This window comes from Coturnix japonica, chromosome 9, assembly GCF_054131305.1.
Source record: "Coturnix japonica strain WE chromosome 9, WE-NBRP24, whole genome shotgun sequence".
NCBI lineage: Eukaryota > Metazoa > Chordata > Aves > Galliformes > Phasianidae > Coturnix > Coturnix japonica.
The window spans coordinates 20233923-20258738 of NC_140671.1; the positions used below are offsets into that span (position 1 = coordinate 20233923).

General features: G+C 41.1%; 1 protein-coding gene across 1 annotated transcript in view; it reads right to left on the reverse strand.

Annotated features, from left to right (window-relative positions):
• Positions 1-24525, reverse strand: part of LOC146759772 (cytosolic carboxypeptidase 4-like) — a 94397-nt gene extending 69872 nt beyond the window's left edge. The window contains exon 1 of the mRNA XM_085509678.1: positions 24348-24525. Coding sequence (XP_085365804.1) covers positions 24348-24505 — 158 coding nt within the window. The 5' untranslated portion in view covers positions 24506-24525. The remainder of the gene's footprint in view (positions 1-24347) is intronic.
• Positions 24526-24816: the final 291 nt, after the last annotated feature.

Sequence of the window (24816 nt, forward strand, 5' to 3'; positions counted from 1 at the left end):
AATGGTGAGATTGGGCCAAGTGTTTAAGAGATGCCACGCAAGTGGTAAGTAAAGCTGGCACAGAAAAGTGAGGGCGCATAGAGAAAAATGAAGACTCCTAAGAAAAAGGATTTGAATTTGAGGGGAGATCTGCCTTAGAAACCAGGGCAAACACATTAAGTGCAGCAGTTTTGCTGGAAGATTCTAGTGGAAAAAAACAAAAGTCAAAGAAAAACTAGGACAGTAGATAGGAACAAATGTAAGCGGTTCTTATATACTTATGTGAGCAGAAATCTAAGCTGTTTTTTTTTTTTCCATAGCAATTGGCAAATTTTAATTGGGGGCTCGTACGATCAAAAAAAAATCCCTCTTGAAACAGATTTGTAAAGTGAAGTTACTTGAATTCTGAAATAAATGACCTGATTTTTCAAAATATGGAGCTACTCATCACTGCCTATTGAAGTTCAATAGAATTGCAAGCACTCAGCATCTTCCAAAGTCAGGAAATTCTTAACTAGCTTCCTAAAACATATTGGATCAGGGCAACTAATTTATGGTCCTTACTATTCGTTTTTATCTCTGTTCTTCAATTGAATCAGGAAGCTTTACGTATCAGAATATATCAGCAATATTCTAGAATGGAGGACACAGAACTTTTCCAAGTATTTTGGTGAGTTTCTGCATAGCTCTTCCTTCCCTTCCCTTGTTTTTAATGTATTGAAGTAGAGGAAAAATCTCTTGAAGGGTAATGAATTAAGGATATTTGGGCATCAATGGGTTTGAAGACACTTATGAAGAAAATCAATGATCGGCATCCAATTCTGGTAATAAAGCACTTAAAAAACTTTCAGATTAGAAGCACTGTCCTGCGTCAGTGAGTCAAAACCTCAGGTTCTGATCAAAAGCTGAAATAACTCACGACATAGCAAAGGGCAGCACAGTAAGCTCTCTCATTTAGACATGGAGAAAAGGGTACAAGATAAGAACACTAATAGGACCACTGGATCATTATAGCTCTTCTACTTCAAAGGTCCATGTTTAAAAGCTGATACAGTGCCACTAAACAACATGTGTCTGCTGGCTGCTCTACATGCTCAGTCACTAAACAAGGAGTAGGACCATACTGTCTACCTTTACTTAAGTTAACGACCGAGCACTACAGTTTTCTTCTCTCTAATACGAGAAACAGTTTTCATCACCTCATGGGTAAAGCAGGGTTTGCCCATGATTCTATGTTTTAATTCTTGATGGACCTTCCAGACCTAACAGGTGAATAACAGTACTGATTTATTGCTAAGTGCATCATACAGGGCAATACTACTTATGCCACGAAGGAGAAATTGTGCTAAGCACCAACTTTAAACCAAAAGAGCTTCAAAACTGCCTTCTAAAGACCAATATTTCATCACTGCAAAGAAACAACCTTAGACGCAACTTCCAACCATATTTTTCAGTGGAGGGCATCCATAGCATTTCTATCCACAGAATGACATGGAAGGGAAGTACAGGGGAATAAAATTCTCTGTTTGAAGATGGATTTGAAACAGAAACACGCCATGTGCTTAGAATCATAAATAGAGGCAGGAAGGCTAACGAGGCTCTGGAATATTTCTGATGTTATCTGATAGTGTTTTTCTTTTCTGAATTTCTCCAGGACTCCTTGTACTTTGAGCTATCCCGCCCCTCTCAGACCCAGGAGAGATTAAAGACTCAGCTGCATAACATTTAATCAATACCGATAAGCTCATAGAAATATCCTCTACAAAAATCAATGTGCAAATTCAAGTAGGCCATTCTGATCAACTGGAATAAATGTTGCAAATTATTTTGACCGTGGCTGTAAAAACACTGAGGAATAAACACCAACAAAGGAAAGACCTTAAGATCTAAGTTATCTTTCTCCTATATATATAAACAACGTAGTTCAGCTGTTACTGTTTGAATTTAGGTAAATTAGTGCTTTCTCAGCTTCTTATCTTTATAGTGTATTTGTAAGCAAAGTCATTGATTGCCTGAAGCAGAAGACCTAGAAAAAAACTTCAGCCTTCCACCTTTCTTGAACAACTTAATTCCAAATATATATAATTAATAGTGCTATATAGTGCTGTGAAATGCTAAATATCTTTAATTCTTCTTAAGGTGTAACACTTTTTTAACCTCCTCACAGTCTGAGCAGCAGTTCCTTAGTGGTGGATAGCGTGATAGACGCTTATCTCTAGCCCTGAGTGCTGCAAAATACCAGGAACAGAAAGCTAACAGAGATAGCAACAAGGTAAAAAGAAAGAGGAAGAACTAGGCCTTATAGAGCTCGTTTCTCACACAGCAAATCTGTTGGCCCCAAAATTATGCTCATTGAATGGCAGCACTGAATGTATTTCTCATGGTATGACTCCACAGCTGCAAAATCCCAGCTGCAATTAAGGAACTGCGGGGCTGGATGTTCCATCATTTTTATATGTGCAGGCACTCCAGCGGTGGCTGTGGCAGGCTGCAGCTGCCTGCTCTCAGCCCCCAGCTGCTGCCTCGCAAAAAAGGCAGTAACTGCAATTGTGTGCAAACGTTAGGAAAACACAAATTTTGTGGGTGTTGGAATGGTTCAAAATTGCTGAGCATTATTTCATTCTAGCGCTTCCCAGCTCAGTCAGGTGAATAGGACTTGCTTGGAAGATATCACAAGAACGTGGTTTTACGCCACTGGAAGAGGTGATGAGGTGACCTCCTAAGTATAATGGTTTCAAACAGAAAGATAATAGCTGAATTTCAGAGTAGACACATCTCAGAGGAAATCCTCATGACTCCAACTTTGAGCAAGTTTCCAATGATTACAGAACAAGCAGGTGCCTTTTTCTCTTGTTTATCTGTTAGGGTTTTCCTGTCTATGTGGCATTGAGTACTGATTGCTGTCTAAAAGAGTAGCTGTGTTGGATGGTTCACAGATACTAGGGACAAATTAACAGCCTGACAGTTACATGCAAAAGTACAGACTTATGTCTTCTTCCTCAATATTATGTCATACTTGATGAGAAATACTTCTGAATATACCCTTTAGGGTGCATGCACCTCCTTCATCTAGCTTACGTCTAAGATAATTCCATCTGAAGATGCTGGCAAAGGTGGAAGAAGCTAAGATACTTTTGCATGATCACATATTCAATAGCTTTGCTTCACTGTGGCATCTGGCTGAGCCCTTCCCAACTCTCCCATACTTTCCCTTCACTAAGTCCATCGGTGGTTCAGATGCATTGCCATTTTGAGTTCAGGGAAATGATTTAGCAGAGGGTTGTTAGAAGAACTGAAGCACTGCCATTGCTTCAAATAACATTCCTGCTGAGGTCATAGATGTGACTGAAAGTTGGCAAAGGGAAGAGCAAGGAGAAGAACCCTTGAGGCACTCGAAGCAATGATACCACTGACAAGCTCTCTGAAGAGAGAGCTTTGCTGCAGCAGTAATATGGGAGATGCCATTTGAACAAAGGAATAATAGAAATCAGTACAGTCAAATCATGTGTCTTTTAAGTTGTAGTTTAGTCAACTACGTTTTCAAAGTATTATTTACACGCACATCCCAGGATTTCATCAAATGCAAAGTATATCCACTGATTGAATGGCCACAATCCCTTAATGGCAATCAAAGAAGAGAGATGTTTGAATTTTAGTTTCTTACTGATTTATTATTATTATCTAGCTCTCTGCTTGCAACTGCAAATATCCCTTTGCTGCTCCATTAACCTGATCACTTATCTATGTTTCAAACTACACTCAGAATGTCCACACAGAAAATATCCACACTACATTTGGAGAAGATGTGCCTTGCATTTATGCATGAGATCATGGGCTACATTTTAATGGATACTTAACCTGGGCTAAAAATCAGCTAGCACTGTAAGGAAGGACTCTGGTCACATCCCACCAAGTACTGAATACCAGTAGATGACTCATGCACAACCAAAACCATAGTGCCATAGAGTGGAAGGGTCAGTTCATCTGCCATTTACCCTGAGTCAAAAAAGCATCAGCACAAACAAAAAATGGAGCAGGGAAACTCACCCTAGGCTTGGGCTAAGCCAGATTATCAGAGAAGGTTTCCTGAACAGCAAATATATATCCTCTAATATCCTCTAACAGAGCACACTTGTGTACACATCAGGTCCTAGCAAAAGTTGGAATGGCAAGAAAGCATCGGTACATCCCTCATTTCTGTTGTTCCCAAAGGAAATGGTCCCTTATCATCACTATCCTCACATACACAACATTTGCTACTTGTTTTTAGCAGTGATGAAGTTTTTGTTTTATCTGCTAGCAGTTGTTTCAGCCAGATGTTTCACTGAGAGATTCTGACTGGTTGACAAATAAAGTTTACAGTTTCTTAAGGAAGATAAAAAAGGAAATGGGGGAATTTACACACCACAATTGGGTTACACTACCAGTAACGCTACCAGCCTGCAAACTAATTTCACTTACTACAGCAGAGCAATGGTAGATCTACAGCAGAATGCAGGGGAAGCAGAATGCAACCATAAGCCACTGCCCCTTTATTGACCAATTTCCCCATCATGCTGATGGCACTAGAGATGCTTCACAGAATGCGACTCAAAAGGCCATCAGTTGGTTTTCCTTAATCATTTCCTGTAACAACGCAAACAAGAAAGTTCACCAACTCAGTATCTTCCTATTTTGTCTGATTTTCCAGCAGAACACGCATTTCCAGTACATTTGTAGGCTCAGAATCTGCCAAAGATATCACTGTTGTCATTCAATGCATTATGGTGCATGTTAAGTGATTTCTATTAATAAGAGGAGCAAATGAAAATAAATTACTTAGAGCCAAGTCGTAGAGATTCTTATTCCTTCAGTTTCTGGATATAAGATGATCTCAGTAAACAGATCAAAAATGTCATTCTCCCTTACCACTCATAGCCATTATAACGACTGCCCAGAGCTCCATATTGACACTCAGTGTCGCCTATTGAATATGACTGTAGCAAATGTCAACTTTTGTCCTGTTAGAGTACAACTGTCATGTGATAGATAGAGCTGCCTGTCAATTCCTCACTGTGCTTTTCTACCTTCCTTTCAACTTCCATTACATTGTACGTTTTTAAAGAAAAGATGCCTTCTTTCCAACAACAATAACCATCTTCAGTACACTTCAAAGCCACAGTGAAGAAACGCTTATGGACTGTGAAAAGTATTGCTCAAAGAGAAGCCTCACATTTAGGGGGTTGATCCATCAATGACCTTCAAACACCTGGATGTACCACAGATAGGACACACATCATTCTACATAAACACAATCATCTCTTTCTTAAATGTGCCCCATTAAGAAATATAACCGAAAAATATATGGAAACAATTCATCTTCCCTACCAGACGTTTATCTTTTTAACCACCAGATAGGACTGTATATGAAAAGCAACTTCCTTCTCAAATCCCTACTGGAAGCAATAGGAACACTGCGTTACAATCAGCTCCACACAGGCAAATGTTTTATTCATATCGCACGACTGGAAGAAAAAATAGAAAGAAAGAGGGGAAAAAAAAAAGGCATATACTGGTTAATTTTATCTAAATAAACCCCACAGTGTGGCTTTTAAATGATATCAAGATCTTTTCCTACCCCACTGAGGTACGTTTTACCTATTTGGGATGAGTGGCATCAAATGCAGTTGCCAAGAGTGAAACCCCACAGCTCTTTACAGTAAGTCATGGAATCCAGAGGCCTTTCCACACATCCCGCAGATAAATGGATTATTTAACGTGATTTTTCAAACAAGCGATCAAACCCAATCCCACTTCACTTAACCAAATGAGTTTCAAGGAGGAGAAACAAAGAAATCTACTGCCGTTTTCAAGACTGACAGTTTCTCTTCTCTTCTAGTTCTTCCTCCCACCACCACCTGTTTTGCACAACATGTTACTAATATCGTAATCACTGAATTATTAGACAGAGAATTTACAAGCACCACTTGTTTTTTCCTTGCTGATGAAGGGAAACTGCCACAGCAATGAAAACTACAGATTATATCTTCTAAACTTGGGTCTGAGGAGAGCATAAGCTACACTAACGATTTCTGAACACTAATAACAAAACCACTTAACGCTCTCTATTATTTAATATAAAACAGTCCTACATAAGTAATAGGGAAAATATTGTAACAGAATAGGCCAATGGGGAACAAAGCTACTCAAGAAATACGATACAGTCCATTGCATTGAATAGGAATGAAGATGAATTATTTTCCAAATATTAAAGAACTACTAGGACAGAGATTCTATAGTTGACAGCATGGATGGATTCCATAGAGATAAAACTGTGACCATAGGCCAATATCGAGCTATATTTGGCAAAGAACAAAGTAAAGGGTTGGAAAGAGTTCTGGACAGTACCTACCAGTAACGACATGTGATGCTTCAATAATCTCAGTGGATTAGCAAAACAAAAAATGAGTAAAAAAGGAAGAGCAGGAAAGCAGCACACAAAGGGCAGAAGCTGAAGTGCAAACAGAAAGAAAGACTTCTGCTAAGAAATAAAAGACAAAAATAAAAGAGACTCTGAACTGCAAAGAAATTGGGATTTCACTCCCTTTGGGGGCACCTCAAGGAAAGAAAATGTATGCTGAGGTAGTGAAGAAAACAATAAATATTTACGTTTCTATTCACATAACTGAGAAGGTATAAATCATAAGAAAAACCAACAGCTTGGACCTTGGGGGATTTCTCAGTGCTGTTTTGTTTACACATAGAGAGCCAGCACTTTGCTTAGAGCTTCTTCCATCAGCTTCACTGCAGGGTTACAAACAAGGAATCGGGTCTTTCAGTGGAAAAGATATTCACACTGCACTCCTATGGCTGTGAAGTTTCTGCAGCATGGTGGTTCTGGCTTAAAGTTCATGCTGTAAATCCAAGTAGTGCCACATGCTTATCCGAGTACAATCCAAGAGAAAATGCCAGACAAACTCTCGTTCACCTCAAAGCCCCAGAAAGATAAGAAAAACAGCACACACTTGTCCTTTGACAATACTTCTTTCTCTGTCTTCTGCAAAGTGACACAAATATTGAAAAGAATCTCATTTTCAGTATGCTCCTTGCTACCAAGTATTCTAACACAATTTATGGACTATAATTATAACTCAGGCAGTGAAACATCCAACTACTGAAGACAACAGCTGGTCTCAAATTCATGGCTAACAATACAACCTTATCAGCCCCAAAAAAGCAGACTACAGGACCTTTAAACCAGAAAAAAAAAAATGAAAATCAAAGACCATGGCAGATAAAGGCAGTGTCAGTTTCCAGCCTGGGCTGCCAGCCAATCATTTCTGATTGTAAACCATTGACAACCTGCTCTGCCAGGTTATAAGATACTGGGATCACTCGCCTATTACTGAAGTGCAGTTAAAACATTCAAACGTGACAACAGTAACAGCTCTACATCATGGTGAAAAGGAACTGAGTTTCAAATGATTGAACCAATGCTAATACTGCAAGGAAGGGAACAGCAGCAATGCCTGATACATTATCAAGCATCACTGCCCTTTCTAACAAGGTTTACCTGGTTACAGGTAATAACCGTAAACAGTGATTGCCAGTAGTAGCACGGACCGTAAGTTCTGAAACAGAAGATGCTAAGTGACAGTCCTGCCATCTCCTCTTCTGTGAACCCAATGCATTGGGGCTCAGAACTCTGTGCATCTGAGATGTCAAAGAATTCAATGCCTGGGTCAGAAGAGCACAGTATGTGTTTCACCTGGACTAAACCCTCTCAGATCCGCTCTGGATTTCATTTTTTTAACCTGCTTTATCTTAAATATATAAACTGAAAATCTAATACAACGCTTGCGTGCTGCTGACACCTCAGTGAGTATGAAAGCTAAAGGAACATGGATGGACAGGTGCATGGAGGGTGATGCTCTGCCTCACTCCACGAACTGATTGCCATGGCTGTACATTCTATATGAAACTGAATTTAACATTTCTCCCTGCTTTGCTTGTTCATCTTTTCTCCCAGCTTGATTTTTCTTACTCTTAGGATTACTTACCCCTTGCTCTACCGTTCCAAGCACTTCTTTTCTCTGTACTCAGCCAGGTCTTCCTCACTGTGACTTCAGCTGTATGCATTAGCAAAATCGGCTGCTTTGATTAGAAACACAGGAGTGGAAGGTAGATAATAGCCCGGTTCTCTACACCTGATCTCCCAGTGAGGGGTCACTGATAGGGGTCAACAGCTGAAATAAGCGTCTCATCACATGAAGAGTTGGTGAAGAAAAAGCTGTACTGTCAAATAAAACAGAGCACAGCAGTGCTAGGAGTTGGAGGGGGTGAAGTTATCTATATATTTAGGCTGGTTTGTGTTTTGCAGATTTTGTTCTGAAGAAGCAGAGCTTTCAGCTCAACAGCAACAGAGCCTGAAGTCCTGTATTTAACTACAGGGCAGAGTCAACTGAGGAAGTTGCAACTCCATCCTCTCAGGAAACAGGCTTGTTAGAGGAGCTATGGAAGGAGCCACTCTGCTACCAAGCCTGCTCCCAAGCAAGCACCGCTCTCATCTTCTAAACAATACGGCTGTGACAATAATCCTGAAGGATTGTTTTTTAAGGCCAGTTCACTGATGGGCTCTGATTAAATTATCTCCAGAGTGATCCATCTGTTGATTGACACTTTTAAAATACCGACCGTCCCAGATCATTTGACACTGGCTACTGATGAATCATCAAGTTAAAGCCTTTACTTTAAATACTACTGTTACGAATGAAATGTCAAATAGTGACATTTGATATTCTGCACCAATTACTACCGCTCATGTGGGCACATAAACACCACTTAAGCGGAGTCAAAATCAGGCTATTAGGGTGCAGGGATCAAAAGAGACAGGCTACTTGTCTTGTCTGGGTTTATAGACTACATAGCTATTGAGGGTCCATTAATCAAGCAGGGAAAAAAACAGCTATTATGGGTACTGCAAAAAGAGATGGTCTAAAGGAGGTTGAAAAGGATGAGTGCCTGTGCCGTGCCATACATTCCTCGCTTCTCTTGAACAGCCCCCAGTTCGTGCGTCATTCTGACATAGATTATACAAACAAGGAGGCACTGTTGGGTTAAGGGTGATGAGAGAGAGGAAAATGTTGACAGACTCTCCACCAGTGTGAGGCACAGAGCTGTGAAAGCCTGCTCTGATTCTTAACTTGTATGGTCAAGAAGGGTGGAAGGCGCCTTACAGAGGATATTTCTGTATCAGGTCACGAGAGACAAAGTCTTGTTCCGTCAGCAGTACTTTTTATCCCTTGTATTTATAAGGGCAACAGTACTTACATGTCTCCTGCATATAGGAAAGCGCAGATCACAACTTTTACTCCACTGCATTTCAGAGTCAAAGCAGTCAACAGAGGTTAAAAAAACGCAATAAGAGAACTCTGGGGATTTATTAGCAGCCAGAATCATGCCATCAGTCCAGAACTTGATAATAAATAGCTTTCTTTTTTTTTCCTAAGAAAGCTTAGCTTCTCAACACTGAAAACTTGGTGGGTTTTTGAAGCCTTCTGAATACGTGAGCGAGCTTTGAGAAAGCTTCTTTTGAAGGTAGGGCTCATCCTTGACACAAATGTACAGTGGGGATACCTCAGATATTTGAATTAAATTTGACTTGAAAATTCTGAACTCAAAGCTCCAGAGTCATCAATTCCCACGCAAACATGTACTTGCCAGCTTTCTTATTTTCTCTGGAGCATACCACTGACCCTATTACAGCATCCCCCAGTTGTACGTGCAGCTACTTCTCTTTTCAATGAGACCGTGTTCAGAGGAAGCCAGCATGATGGATAATAGAAGTCCTTTGACATACTGTGTCATTTATCACATAACAGCCTCAATCCTCCTAACAGGGCCTTCTCCATATGTCACTGTCAGCTCTTGTGCCACCCCAATGCATCAAAAAGAAAAGTTTGAATATGAAGCATTGTAATTCCTAAGTCACAGCTCATTGCAGCTTTCCAGACATGAAGAACCATTCTATCTATCTGCCAGCTTGTTTGTTTAATTTTCACTCTGTCTCACACATGTGAGAAATTAAGCCTTCAGTGTAGAAGAAAACCAGAAAAATGTCAGGTCTGGCAGAAAAGAGGAAGATAAAAATCTCCAGTTCCATCAGGAATCCAATGTGACATTTTAAAGTGTAAAAAGAGCAGCCTATGAGCATCAGGTATTAGAAAAATACTGGCAGATCTAAAGAATTCCTTCTCCTTTCCAACCCAGGAAAGAGGTTCTCTAATGGGCTGATGCGAAACTAGAAAGCTTAAAGCAATGCAGATAAGCTCCTGAACTCGGCTGCTTAATGGAGGCATATCTCAGCTCTTCAAGGGCAAGGAATGGAGTTAAAACACCCAGGAAAGCCTCTAGAGATTACCCAGTAGGCCCTGTTTTGGGCTACCTACAGTAATCAGAAATCACTCTATAATGAAAAATTTCACTGAGTCAGTTCCCAGGTGATTTGTGAAAACATAAGAGGAGACTGGAGCCACTGCTGGGGCCTCAGCTCTGCTCTCTGTAACACTCACATACATTCATCACTCTTTGCGCTCCCTCTCAAGTGTTAAGAGATGACAATCAGACCATGATCCATCCAGGCTCTTTTGCCATTAGTCTGTAGGAATGCAGCCCCATCTCGGTACTGGCTGCATTCACTGGCAGTATCATGTTTGTGCTACCCAAGCACAGACTCTCCATAGCATTCATTCAAGAAGATGAGGGCTTCCTTTCAGATCTTCTCTATTTCATTTTCTTTCAGCAACACACAGAACTGGTCCAAGCTTGCATGAACCATTTCACAGACTCATTTTGTACTCGTTAGCATTTCCTGGGTTAGAAAAAGCTCCATCTTACTTTCAATGATTCAGAACCTCTCAGTGTGAATGGTCTTCAATTCCAAGAATTAAGATGCCATTTGGAATCACAAGTGATTTTAAAATATGATTTGCCACTTCATTAGGTTATTGTTGTGCAGTCTATGTAAATTTCCATTTCATTAAAAAATTTTCAAAAGAATCACAGGCAAATTACAGCTCGAAAATTAGTCAGTAAAACTTCATTAAGCCAACCCTTAATAGGATTATTAATGTGAAAGAACCAAAGATTAATTTCTTCCTCAATGAACATTAACTGACAAAATTCTTACCCTTTGTGGCACTCACAATGCTGCTCTCATGTCTTGATGCCTACTCTAACAGTAGAATCATGGAAGGTATATTAAACAACAGTGTATATTATTATGCTACAATGGATCATAAGTCAGCTGACTCAAAGGTTCCAAATTTCATTGCAAATTTCAGTATCCTCAAGGTTTTGGGGCAGCAACTTAGCATCAGCTCGAACTGTTCTTTTCATCAACTGATCTGATCTTTTCATCCCCCTTATTAAGTATTCACAGTAGATAACTTTATGTGGAGACATTAAAGTTGTGATACAGCAGAGTCTAGCAAGCCCCCAGGAAGCCCATAGGCCAAGTCACTAATAAGCCCTTCAAAGGCCTTCATCCCCCTGTAAGCAGTTTTTTCTCTGAAGCTTCCAGGATGGAGCTCTGAACCAACAATATCAATTCTGTATTCCCATGTATTTCACAGTTCGGTACACAGACAGACTTTTTTTGTGTGGGTATGAAGGGAAAGAAGATAAAAGAAGGATAAATCAGCTAGGGGCAAGTCTTGGTCACTACTCAACCACAAGGCAAAGCAGGGATGAATTCCAACTCACCATGAGAGTATCCTAAATAAGAGTTAGATGGAAATACGAGCTTATGCTACAGGAACAATTAAAGGAGTCAGTCACTAGGAAAAGGAAAACACTGCTGTACTGCTGCTTTGTAGCCACCAGCTCACATTCTTCAGATTACAGCAGAAATATCAAGAGAGGGAAAAAAAAACCTGATAAATCAATACGAGTTTATTACCAAATACAGCAAAATGCTGACAGTACAGCACACAAAACGTATGCTTATTTTCATGCCTAATTTGCACAAGCTCATTCCCAAAGGATGAGCATAATATTCAAAGGTGAGAGCACAAATGGCCATTTAAATGCCTAAACCCCAACTTAACTAATTGCATATAAAAATGTATACGTAACCTCCAAGCAAAACTGCAGCCTTTCAATCCTGATAGCCTGTGTCAAAATGGTCTCCATTACTCTATGGCTGCATACACATTTACACACAAAAACGCTTCTTGGCAAACCTCAAAGCAAACTCCTTATTTAAGCTCACATCAGGCTTAAGCAAGAAACCATGCCCTGCAGGTAGTTTGTGGAGACATAGTGCTTGGTAGACACATGCTGTTTAGGGACCAGCCATTCCACTTGAGATCATGCAAGTACAATTGTGGTTTCAGAGCTGCCAGGTGTTTCTCAAAGATGGATAAAATGCTGGGGGAAAACAAAAACAGAATACGGACACTGTCTGATTGCATCTAAGGGATTTCTTTCAGTCACTCTGTAGCTCACAATAACTGCTGCACACCCAGTTGCTGTGACTTTTGCCCGATGGCTTAAATCCAGCAACGTCCTGTATTCATAGGCAACAGGTTCAGAGGTTATAAAGAACTACTCTGTAGCAGCCCAAAGGTAGCACACTAAGCAATGCCTGACATTAAAGTACATACAGTTTTGTTATGGCTCTTTGACACCCTTTGGGACAAAAGATATAAGAAATAAATTGCTGTCATAGCAGTACACACAGTCAGAATTGACACATGGCAACAAAAAAAAGGGAAAGGCACGAACACTGGCCAAACCAGTTCATTATAAGTAACAGCCCCGAGCTGGGCTTTTGTTTCTGTAAGAAACCACATAATGGAAAGATAGACTTGATTCTGATTATTTCTGCTTACAGCAACAGAGACTTTTTCTTAACATTCTCCTTTTTATTTAGATTCCCAGTTGTATTAGTATTATGAGTTGGGAGGCTCAAAGCCACTGCCTCTGAACAGACTACATGCTTGATGAGATCCTGTGCTGCTCGAATCAGTCTAAAGATAGACAGAGAACTAGAACAGTTCAAGGGTGCCCTCACCTGCACATCACAGAAAGAGACAAATTACAGCTAATTCAGTTAGTGCAGTTCTTTGGTGCTCTTCACTTGAAAACTAGCACACACACAAAAACATGCAATGCATCACCCAGGCATGGAGGTCTTCCAAAGCAAGCTTTCTTCCCTGACATGTTTTGGAGGGGGTGGGGAACAGTCACCCCTCTGCTGCCTTCAGCAGTGAGCTTTCTACACTGAATGTTAATATATGTTTATAGTGAGACACTAAACAGGTCAACTAGAAAGAGGTTTGGGTATTCCTTGCAAATGGTTTAACCCACAGAGTATGGCCTGTCTTTCCAGCCTTGACTCCCCAGATATCTCAGCCTAAATCCAAGGAGCTTACCTTGAATCACCTAAAAAAGTTCAAATAAAATGTAACAGCCATAATCTCCTATAACTCTTGACTTCACTTTCAGGCTCTGCTTTACAGCTCTGCTACCACAAATATAATCCAGAACTGCTTTGCTTAACATTACATCCACTGGAGCATAGAATTCACCGTGAGCTCAAATGTGGTACTAGAGATTTCTGTGACAGAATAACATCTATAAGGGACTTGGATGAAAGACCACCACGTTTTTTTCCACGTCACTGGAGCAAGGATTTAAAACCCCAATCATGCTCTGTAGAAGTGACAGACGAGTGCAATAAACTTCATTAATACCCAAACCTCTTTTCCTGCTTCTTCTCATTTTTAAGTGGTATTAAAATAGTTTATGATTGTTCAGCTGCTCTGCACTTTACATCCTCTTATGTGTCATAACCATTTGGGGGATGACAGAAAAATAGACACTTTTTTTTAAATCTTTTTTTTTTTTTTTAATATAATTTAAAATTTTAATGTATATTTTAAATTACATTAAAAAAAAATACAAAAGCCTTTAAACTACCAGACAATGAATATGCAAAATGTTCCTCAATGTTTACATTACTGTTATCATTGTTATCTACTGGTAGAAACGTCACAGACCAGAGATAGACCTGGGAAGCAAGTTTTGCTTTAGATGGTGCTCAGTGGGACCAGGTGCCCCTTAAATGGAGGATAGATTTTTTTTAATCAAAAGCTGAGCTTCTGAACATGTAGGGGAGAAAAATTAGAGATATGGGAGATAAAGAAACATTACCATCTGAGATGCCATGTGATATACATAGAAAGAACCCCTGTACTCACCCAGAACGTTGTCACTGCATAATAACTTTACAGGAGTAGGAGTAATAGGACTTCTTCAACTATAATAACTATACCTTAAGTACTTATCATTTTTGGAGACAAATCAAAGCGACCCAAAAGGTGGTTTAGGATCTAGACTGTATTGTCCACTACCACTTCCTCACTGTGCTCTACTTCCTCAAGCAAACAACGCAGAAGAGGCTCTATCGAATGTAATGGAATATTTAAGCACCTCGTACAGGGACACATCCACCTGTGGAATTTACAAGCCAGTTCTAACAGTACAAGGAAGAGTGGCTGAGCTCTGAACACAGCAAGATCTCTACAGCAACTTAATGCCAAAATAATCACTATTCCCATGCAATGAAGTATCACCGTGCTAATCTGAAGGTTCCTAACAGGATCACAACATCACCGAGCTGGGGTGTGTTCAAATACCAACTTCGTAGTTCTACAGTGCATACAGACACAAGGTCATCATTACTGAAGCCCCCTTTGCTGCCCATCTCACCCTCTTCTTTTTGTTTCATATTGTTTCCTCCAGCTCAAATTCTGGGCCAGATGACTTCAAAAAGCTCTTCATTTTTCTATCCCTTTAAGACTCCAACGCTTTACAGCATTAGAAGTGTGGCTGACTTTTTTTTCCCTGACTCCCAGCAGTGCTGTCTTTCAGGTCACAGGAGAGGTTTTGATTTCCCACTCTTTGTCATTCCAGCATCAACTTAATTTTCTGTTTTTCATTCTCTTGCTGCTTCCCTGGGACATGCAGCTGGTTTCAGAAATTAAGGTGACAATTTGCTCAAACTACTGGGGTAAAATTTGCCCGTGTAATTACCCTAATTGCATGTGCAATCATATGAACCATGTACACAGGTGAACTATTCAACCTCAGCTGGTCCTCTGTGGGTGCATTTTTGAACAAGCAATCTTGAAAATACAGGCTTCCAGATGAAGCTTATTTTTGTTGTTATGCCTCTTTGTCCCATTTTTTAAAACACCATTTTCCAATTGCCAGCCCATTTCTCCAACCCAAGGCAGTCACATATCTGCTCTCCTACCACTGTACTTTGCCAGCTGTTATTCAATTGAATCTGTTATTCAAATGAAACAGAGGGCAGGGAAGAGCGGAAAAGAAACACAGAAACAGAGATGTTAAAGAACAGTAGTAGCTAAAATACCGAGCTAACTAAACAGAGACATTTAAAAGCCAACACGCAGTAAGGCAGCTCTACCTTTGCATAACTAAGCTCCAAGTTTTTTTATTCATATGCTTTTAGAAAGAACTTCTGTGCATATATCACAAAAAATGATGTGTTTTAATACTTAAAAGGGACTGAATGGTCGTATAAAATTTGAAATGTCACTTGGAACTCCAGGGATGTCCAGTTTGCAGGGTGAAAGAAATACTGCTCGATTTATTACACAGTAATATATGAAGGTATATTATGAGAGACAATAATCTTCATTCCCAGGCAATTTCAGCTTTCCAGGTAGTGTGGATATTGCAGTAAAGTATTGGACATTCTTCATTGCATCTATAAAAGTGAAGTTTTTACAATTTCATTTTGTGGACTTTTTTCCCATCCCATGAATAACAACTCCAAGTCTGAATCTGTAGCTTCCAAAAGGCATTAACTTGGGTAAGATGAGTTGGTCTTGAGATAAGTGATCAAAACTAGCCCTTGCACTCATGACATGAGCTTCTACCCAGTACATTCAGCATTTATGTCGGTACTCCATGCCTACCACAACCAGGAATCAGATGCAAAATCCAAGTTCGTTAGTATCTGTGTGACATCTCATTGTAGTGTTTAACTATGGGGTGAACTGGGTTCAGGGTTTGCAGGTGCATCCTGACAATTTCAAGAAAGCATAAAGAAATCCCTCATCTTACAGCGTTCTCCAGTCCCTTCACTGATGATACTGAACCTCACAAATCTTCCCTGGGTGGCTGAAGAAGTCACGGCAGTGAGATTCTCCCCCCCATCCTAAGAAGAAACAGTGAAGGAAAGCGGTAACTACAAAAGCTTCCACCTCCATAAAGTACATCATGAGAAAATGGATTAGCCTTCACAACAGATCCATTAGCCAGCACCCCAGTATCCTCTTTGTTCTTGCCAATTCTAAAGCACGCTGTGCCAGTATTGAATCAGCTCCTAACAAGAGACAAGCTGGTCCTTGCCTGTCTGCACAGAGCCTAGCACAGGCACAATTGCTATGGGAATAATATATTACCAAATGGACTTAAATGAGCATAATAACAAACAAAAGATAATCATACACACTCAAACTAATGCAAATAAGAATATAATTCAATCAACTCATTAACTTTACTAAAAGCTAGCTTTGTACATCAGCCTCCTGGCTCTTAGAACTGTCAAAGGAGCGCAGACATCTGATTATGAACTCCCGTTGTCAGTCAGGAGACTAGACATGAATGCTGAACAAAAATAATTCCTTTCTGAGCCCACGGAACATCGTGTTCATATCTAATATTCATGCTACCTTGAAAATACAAGGTAGTAGCCATATAAAATGGAATAATTTCTGAGGCTTAAAGCTGAATTGTTTAGTAGTCCAAGACATTAATATCACTGAGCTCATATCAAGTAATCTTCAAGTGCAGTGAAATTCCCAAGTGACCTTGACTAATCTGAACAGATTGGGTATGAAAGCATCGAGGGAGCTGCAGGCACCTCATGGGGGGAACCTTTACTGTTTCAGAGCAAACACTGTGCGTGCTTTTGGGACTGGAAGACCAAAGAAACAAGAGACAATGCATTTGGTCCCCCCTGTTCTTAAAATGACCATTAACTAATTCGTTTTTGTGGATGTTTAGACATGATACTGTTTTCTCCAAAGGCAAACAATAGTACAGCACTTCCATAGGATATTGACAAGCAAGAGAACAAGATCATAGACATTACATATTAAGAAACCCTTGGCCCTATCTATGCCAGACCTCCTCTGTGAGGTCTTTTTTGGTCTCTACCAAGGCATACAAACAGTGGCACAGCCCTCTGGGCAATTTACCAGAATCTAGCATTGTGTTGGCCTGTTATAATAACAGGCCTCTGGACTCTGGGACAAGCTCTTATAATTCAAGAGACTGAGCGTATTCTCCTGCCCGACCTCCTGAAAGCGCATGGAAAGTGCTGGAAAATAAAAGGAAAGGCAGCAAAGCACCCAAAGTCTCAGCTACTCAGCTTTCAGAAAACAGAAGCACCAAGCAATAAAACCAACTGCTGACATGAGACTGGTGCCGAGTCCCACAGACAACGATAGCAGACAGACTCCTATTTTAGAGACTTGACGAAACAATAAATTAGGTGAGGGTGTGTTAGAACAACAGCTGGTTGCTAATTAGTCGCAGCCCCCTCAGCAGGGTATCAATAAAGCAGCAAAGAACATCTCGAGTAAATTAAATTTTAAAAACCCCTACTGCAATCACTCCCCTGACAGACCCTTCCTTCATCTCCCTTCTCAGCTTTTTATTTATTGTAATTACTTTAGTAATAAGATTTGTTTCCTTGTTATTATATGTATTACTATGCAGGGCGGCAACAACAACAATAACAACAATAGCTAGGAAGAGTTATGTTGCTTATTTATCTCTGTGGCTGTTATTGGGCCACTGGGTGGATAGAGCAATGAGGAGGTGGGTGCCTGGGAAAAGCAGTAAATAGAAAAGAAAGCATATTCCTCAGGAGCAGAGACATATGGGGACATATTTACAAAGGAGGAAACACTGACAATGAGCGAATAGATCTAATAACTCAGGGGAGCCCAACAGCTCCAGCTGATAAAGGAAGGAATAAACAATACTGCATTAGAAGTGCTGTCAGGAGTCCTGGGGTGTAGCTGCGTGCCAACAGAGGTTTACCATAGGAGAGCCAAGGATGGACTGCCATGTTAGCACAGGGCAAAGGCTTTGTCTGAAATAGGGTCATCTCCCACAGCATACTGATGTACTGAGAAGAGTTTGGTGGAGGATCAGACTCTGGTTCTGGGTCCACCAAGGGAGAAGCTGCAAAGACTTAAAGAATCACATACCCATATTTTATCTTATGTTGTTCATGTACTAGCCAGATTTCATAGCATCATAGACTCATTAAGGTTGGAAAGACCATTTAGCCAAGCTATCAGCCCATCCCCACCATGCCCAGTGACATCCCTCAGCGCCACATCTCCACGGTTCCTGCACACCTCAAGGGACAGTGACTCCACCACCTCCCTGGGCAGCTGTTCCAACACACCACCATTCCTTCTAAAAAGAAATTTTGCCTAATATCCAACCTGAACCTACCCTGGTGCAAATTGAGGCCATTACCTCACATCCTATAGATCTAACCTTCCAAATCATGGACTTCTGCTATAGGGAATCTGCTGAGACTATCAGGAACAATAAGGCTGCTTGCCTTGAAGAAGTATAAGTGGTCTTAGACCCTCTTCACTAGAACTAAAGAACAAGCACCCAAAATTCTCAGGACGGCCTGCTGAGAAGACCGTGATGGCCAACAAGAAGCACATTTTCACCAGTTATGCCTCACCACCAGTGCAAGATCACTGTCCTCTTTATGGGGACAGCTGAGGCAACACCAGAGGCAAGAGAGCAGCACTTAGATAAGAACCATCTACTGCACTCAAAGAAAGTTCACCCACAGTTCATAGCACTTCCCTGAGCCACATTCCAGATGCAGTACAAGCATTCCTCAGACATGGCATTTTCATCTGCTCTGAGGTCCCGAGTCAGCGCTTGCAAATAGACCACCTTATAACACAGAGCTCAGAGCACAGCCATTCTAAATGAGTAAGGACTGAATCTTATGCAAAAATGTTCTTCCACACGCATCTACCCAACTACCGTTGGCACTATCCTTAAAGAAATGCACGCATCACACATCAGCTAGTCTGGAGAGACCCCTTAAATTGTGCTTGCAAAGTGCATGGCATCCATTTAGATATGCAAGACTAGATTCTGAGAATTCAACTCCTCTTTAACCCTCTGATCAGAGAGAAGCAAACAAGAGAAGGGAAGGGAGAGTAGGAGGGATGTCTACAGCCACATGGCTTTGTGTGCCTCTACTTCAAGATTTAATCCTCAAGGATGCAGTTCTGGGTCATCAAGTGAGTCCTCAAGTGCGGCCCTTAGCTTGTTTGCTGTCTATGTCCAGCTCTGCCTCTGACTACGTGGAGAACAAAATGTCTCAGTGCAGGAGAGTGCACAATAATATAGGAGGAAATAGAAGTTATATACACAGATAATGCTTTTGGGTAGAAGAACTAGCTTGCTTCTGTTCTTCCTACAAGTATCCTTCAAAAAAAAAAGAAAAGAAAAAAAAAAAGGCCCTTGTTTCAAAAAGTAAGTGGGAAACATTAATAGTTAATAGTTTCCCTTCTGAGAGCATGCAATAGAAATGTGTTCTGAAAGGGCTTTCAGAGGACGTTTCTATCTCTCCATTTCTGTAATTGTCAGAGTTAAAGCTTTTCTCTGCTGGATTCCAGGGCGCAATAAACAAAGCCCTGTAAGTAAAACAGGATGGAACAAACAGCCTGACTAAAGTGAGAGTGAATATCAATAAAGAGAAACAAACAAAAAGCCCAGCTCACCTGCCTTACCTATAAGCAGCAGCAAAGCTTACTCAGCCTGTGTTGTGGGAAGGCAGGTGCAGAAGGGAACAGGGTGTTTTTAAACCAGATAAAGAATAGTCCATGGCTATAATCCAAAATGCAAATCAGGATTTCCTCTTCCTAACAGCTACTATGGTTACCCCATGCCTTCGAAGAAGTCACACTGCTTCCAAAAAAATTAATCTTCCTTTACCAAAATAGACTCACCGGCTCCCATCTCCACTGATTGGTTCAATTCATTTACAAAAACACATCAAGTTCCTCTCATTGAAAAGCTTCTTTGATTCAACAGTAGGGAAAGGAAAGCGAGAAAAGGGCAGACAGAAGGGAAGAAAGAGGAAACATGAAAGGGAGTAAAGAAAAAGGAAGAAGGTGGCAATGGAGGAGAGAGACATGAACTTGGAAGAGAGAGATTGGGCAGTTCAAGACCTGTGGATGCTCATAATAGACAGTGCATGGGCAGTCTGAAGATGAAATATTCTTTAAAACAAAAGCACTTATCTAGGAGTTCCACCTCTTGTTTGATCAATCATATCGCAAGGCCGAATCATTTTTAATTTAATACTTCTGGGAAGTGGGGGGGAAGCACTCATTAAACACGGGCACGGTTGGCAAGCACTGCGCGTTAGCATTTGGCACTATTTATTATTGCTGTTTATGGTGATATAAATTAGGTTATACTGATATAATTAATAACCCTAAATTCAGGGGTAATAAATAGCAATATTTATATGAAACTGCAGACTCTGAAGAAGTCCAGCCAAAAAAATCCCCACAAAATGCTGACTACCACGTTGTGACTGCTAACATACACATGGGAGCACCAGGTACGTGGGTGCAGAAGATATGCAGGTGTGAGCAGACACTGAGGAATGGCTGCATACACAAGCTGTTGACAGAAGGGTATGTAGCATGTGCACAGAGAAGACAGCCTAAAAGCAGGTCACAAGATGGTACACAACTGCATGGAGAAGTGTTGGTGCACAGGCAACTTGTTGCTCCGCTGTGTGGTAATGAGCTTATGTGGAACAGTGTGAACAGCCAACAGTGCTGGGTATTTCTTTGTAACAGAACTGTTTGTGCTGTCATAAGCTTTTACAAGTTCCTTTCCTGACCCTGGTTTTAGTGGATGAATCAGAAGAACTAGATTGAAGAGAAAATGCTCCTGGTACACATATTTCACTCATTTCAAGCTGTGTGAAGGTTGTGGTGTGTCATTATTTCATCCTCCCAGGAAGAAAACTCAGGGGAAAGAAAAAAAAAGGAGGGGGAAATGCTCAAGGTCACATACTTCATCAACAGCAGAGCCAGGAACAAAGCACGGGTCTCTCACTCACCCAGTATAACTCAGCAGTTTCCTAATCAAAGTGCTGTGCTCCTTCATGGATTCTCCACCGCTGTGTAGAATGGAATTCCTTCTCTAGCTTTCCTGTTAATCCGTGATTTAATTTAAAAAGACGATAAAGGGATGAGAGAAAACAGTCAGCTGAACACCAACCAATACCTTGGGTTTTCACAGAACAGCCTTCGCAAGATAATCAGCCTACAAGGACACTTTCCCTTTAGTAATTTAATGCCTGTCACTTTGGACCATCTTATAGCACCGTTCTTGGAGATTAAGACTACTTTTACTTGTAAAGAAGAAAAAAAACACACAAATAACTATATCAGGTCAGACCATACATCTATCAGAGGCAGCATCCCATTTCCAGCAGTGGTCAAACACTACTGTGTGACAACACACAGGATGCACTTAATAAAAAGTAGTGTCTAACATTAAAATATATAGCCACTACCAGATCAGCTGAAATTTATTTGACAAACCCTACATCTGACTGCTATTCAGGACAGAGCAAAGGCTGCCCAGGGAGGTGGAGTCACCATCCATTGGAGACCTTAAAGAAACATGGAGATGTGGTACTTCAGGACACGGTTTACTGGGCAATACTGGTTGTAGGCGGACGGTTGGACCAGATGACAGACTTCTTTTCCAACCTTAATGATTCCATGAGAACAGTCGCACAGAACACAACTGCTCATCAGTACTCTCTGGATTGAACAAACTCAAATTATATGTGATATTGGGTAGTGATTTTTATTTTTATGTGATGACAGCCTTACTCATACAGACATGCTTGCATCACCACTACCTTCATTTAGCATCAGCAACAGGACTCAACTCTCTCCATCACTGACAGACAGGAATAAATCCTCATAGTACTGACTGATGTGAAAGGGAGTGAAAGGGAAGGCTGTTTCCTAGCTCAGCCACACACAGTCAGAGCATAATCACATTACTGCCATCATATCTGTGACAGAGGAACATTCTCTGCATGCAACTTTCAGATCACATTAACCAAAGCAAATACCAAGGCCCTGATCGTCTTGTTGCTGCACAAGGCTCTCGAAGTGTGATTGCACGGTATCCTGCTGGGATGAGCACTCTTCCACTGAGCTGTGCCTGCAGCAGGGAGTCAGCTGGGGAAGGGGCACAGCTGGGCTGCTGGAAGAAATCCTTTGTAACCGTGCGATGGCATTCATCTTTGTGACGGGCAGGGAAGCATTATGCACACCCCAGCACACAGGACTGGGGAGGAGGGAGAGAGTGAGGAGCTTCAAAAGAACTGCCAACAGAAAAGAATTCAACCCTTTTTTAAATATAAAGATACCGAGGTAACGAGACTAGAGCAGGATTAATACCAGATAACAGAAGGATGGATGGGTAGTACAGAAGATGCACTTTCAAAGCATGAAGATTCGAAATGAGTGATGATTCAAAATAAACAGTGGATTTGACACATTCAGTCGTGATTGTAAATCTCAAGGCAAATAAGTGGCTTCCTGAAATGTGCTACAGAGACCTAAAAGTAAGTAGTATGGACCTGTTTACAGCTACTCAGTCAATAATGGCCTACAGACCCTTTTCCTGGAAAAAGAGCTTCCCTTTGTGGCAGTGATTTGAATGACAACAGAGTTTAATACAGCACTTAAACCTAGATGAAGTAGAACATTAATGGACAAAGAAACCTGCATGTGCTTCCACATGCAGCAAGGGACTAAAAGTCATCTCCAAAAAGCTGCCAATAAACTCTAGGCCAAGAAAAGAAGCTTTTCTTTCTGTGCAGGAACACCTCAGTCCACTGAAAAAGCACATGGGAAGAAGCAAGAGCAACAGAGCCATGGGAGGCCCCACAGCACAGCATTTAAATTGGAGCATGATGGAATGGTTCTCTCCCTTCCCCAGGCTTCATGCTTAGCTACAGAGCCATAGCCAAGTCCTTGGACCTCTGCTCCTATCCCACACCAAACTTTCCTACTCATCACCAGGTTGAACTACAGTGGAAGCTCCACACGTTCCTGTGTGATATGAGCTCAGACAGTACCCTTCATTCCAGGTGTCACCAAAAGCCACACTGTCCCTCCTGAGGACCCTTCCTCTGCTATGCTCACTCCTGACAGCTGGAGAAAAAAGGTCAGACATTCCCTCCAGCCCTCCATCTGCTGGAAACTTTAATTAAGCAGAGTGAAAGGAAAAACAGAAAGCCACAATCTTTCATTTTTGCTTCTGCTGTCTGGAAGAATCAAGGAAACATTTGGTGCCAGCAGAAGCTTCCAATACTCGGGGGCAGCATCCAGCTCCCCTGAACAGCCTAAACTACAACACACTCATGTCCTGGGGAGAACAGGAACACAAAAAACTATGCTCATAGTCGCAGACCAGAGGCTAAGAACACTCCAAGCTGCCCTCTGCTGAAGCCCAGACCACAACAGAAAGGAATTAGATTAGGGCCAAATAAGCTCAAGATTTGCTTAAGGTCTTTACCCTGTTTCTTCAGCACCGGATCAGCACAACCTGACCTGAAACCAGATGAATGGTTGTAGTGATGATGTGGGTAGGAGCAATGTAAAGGCAGCTCTGAAGAATGCAAAAAGAAACTGGTATATTCATAAGCTCAGAAAGACTTGGAATCTCTTCAGAAGCATGTGGGAGGAAACAGAGTAAAGGAGATAGGAGAAGGAGGGAGTTTCATAATACGGAAACATTTCCATAAAGATACGAGCATTTAATAGATCCTTACATCTTTCCCCCATTCAGGTTATATAAAGCATTAATTAAAGCCAGTTATTCCCAGATATATCAGCTTGCAGATAAAGTTTGCCCTGCTGATTTGGCAGAATAGATAACTTTCCATTCAGCAAGTAAGATTCAGTTTGTCTGCTATCGCTAATACTTCACCCAGTCAGTTGGGACACCTTACGGCCCCACACAGTACAGAACCATGAATATCTGATGCACACGAGACAGCACACTGGGCTGTATCCAGGACTTACATTCTCCTTACAGGACTGATCACAGGATGAATAAAACACAAGGCAAAAGGCAACAGGAATTCTGGCCCAAAACACTGAAGACTAGGCCTGCTAAGTATACAGCAGTAAAGCCTGCAGGTAAACCCAGTGAAAATTCACAATAAGTATGTTACTACAACGCACTTGCCATTGATGACTCCATCAGGGTTGAGCATGGGGACAATCTTGAAAATGAAACATTTCCTCAGGAGATCAGCAATGGGATCACTGCTCACAAGGAACTCCAGGGTCCCCTTCATCACCCAGCTGGCGTTGCTTTCACCAGGATGAACACGGGCCATCAGAAAGACATAAGGACGACTGTCTGTAAAACAGAGCAAAGGCATGGAGATGTTATGCACAGAAGCTGCAGAGATACGATGCCAACTTTTTTTTTTAAGAGAGAATCTTACTAAACAGTTCATGGACAGAGCCTAATGAACCCCTGTTGCAAAGCAGACTAGCAATTTGGCAGAGAAAATTGTCTTGCTATCAGATACGTTATTTGCCATTCCCATGAAAAAGCACCCTCATTTGGCCTAGTTACACGTCTCCAAAAGCTCTCTGTATACACATGCTCAGAAGAGACCAAATTTGACAGCAGATTGTTTGA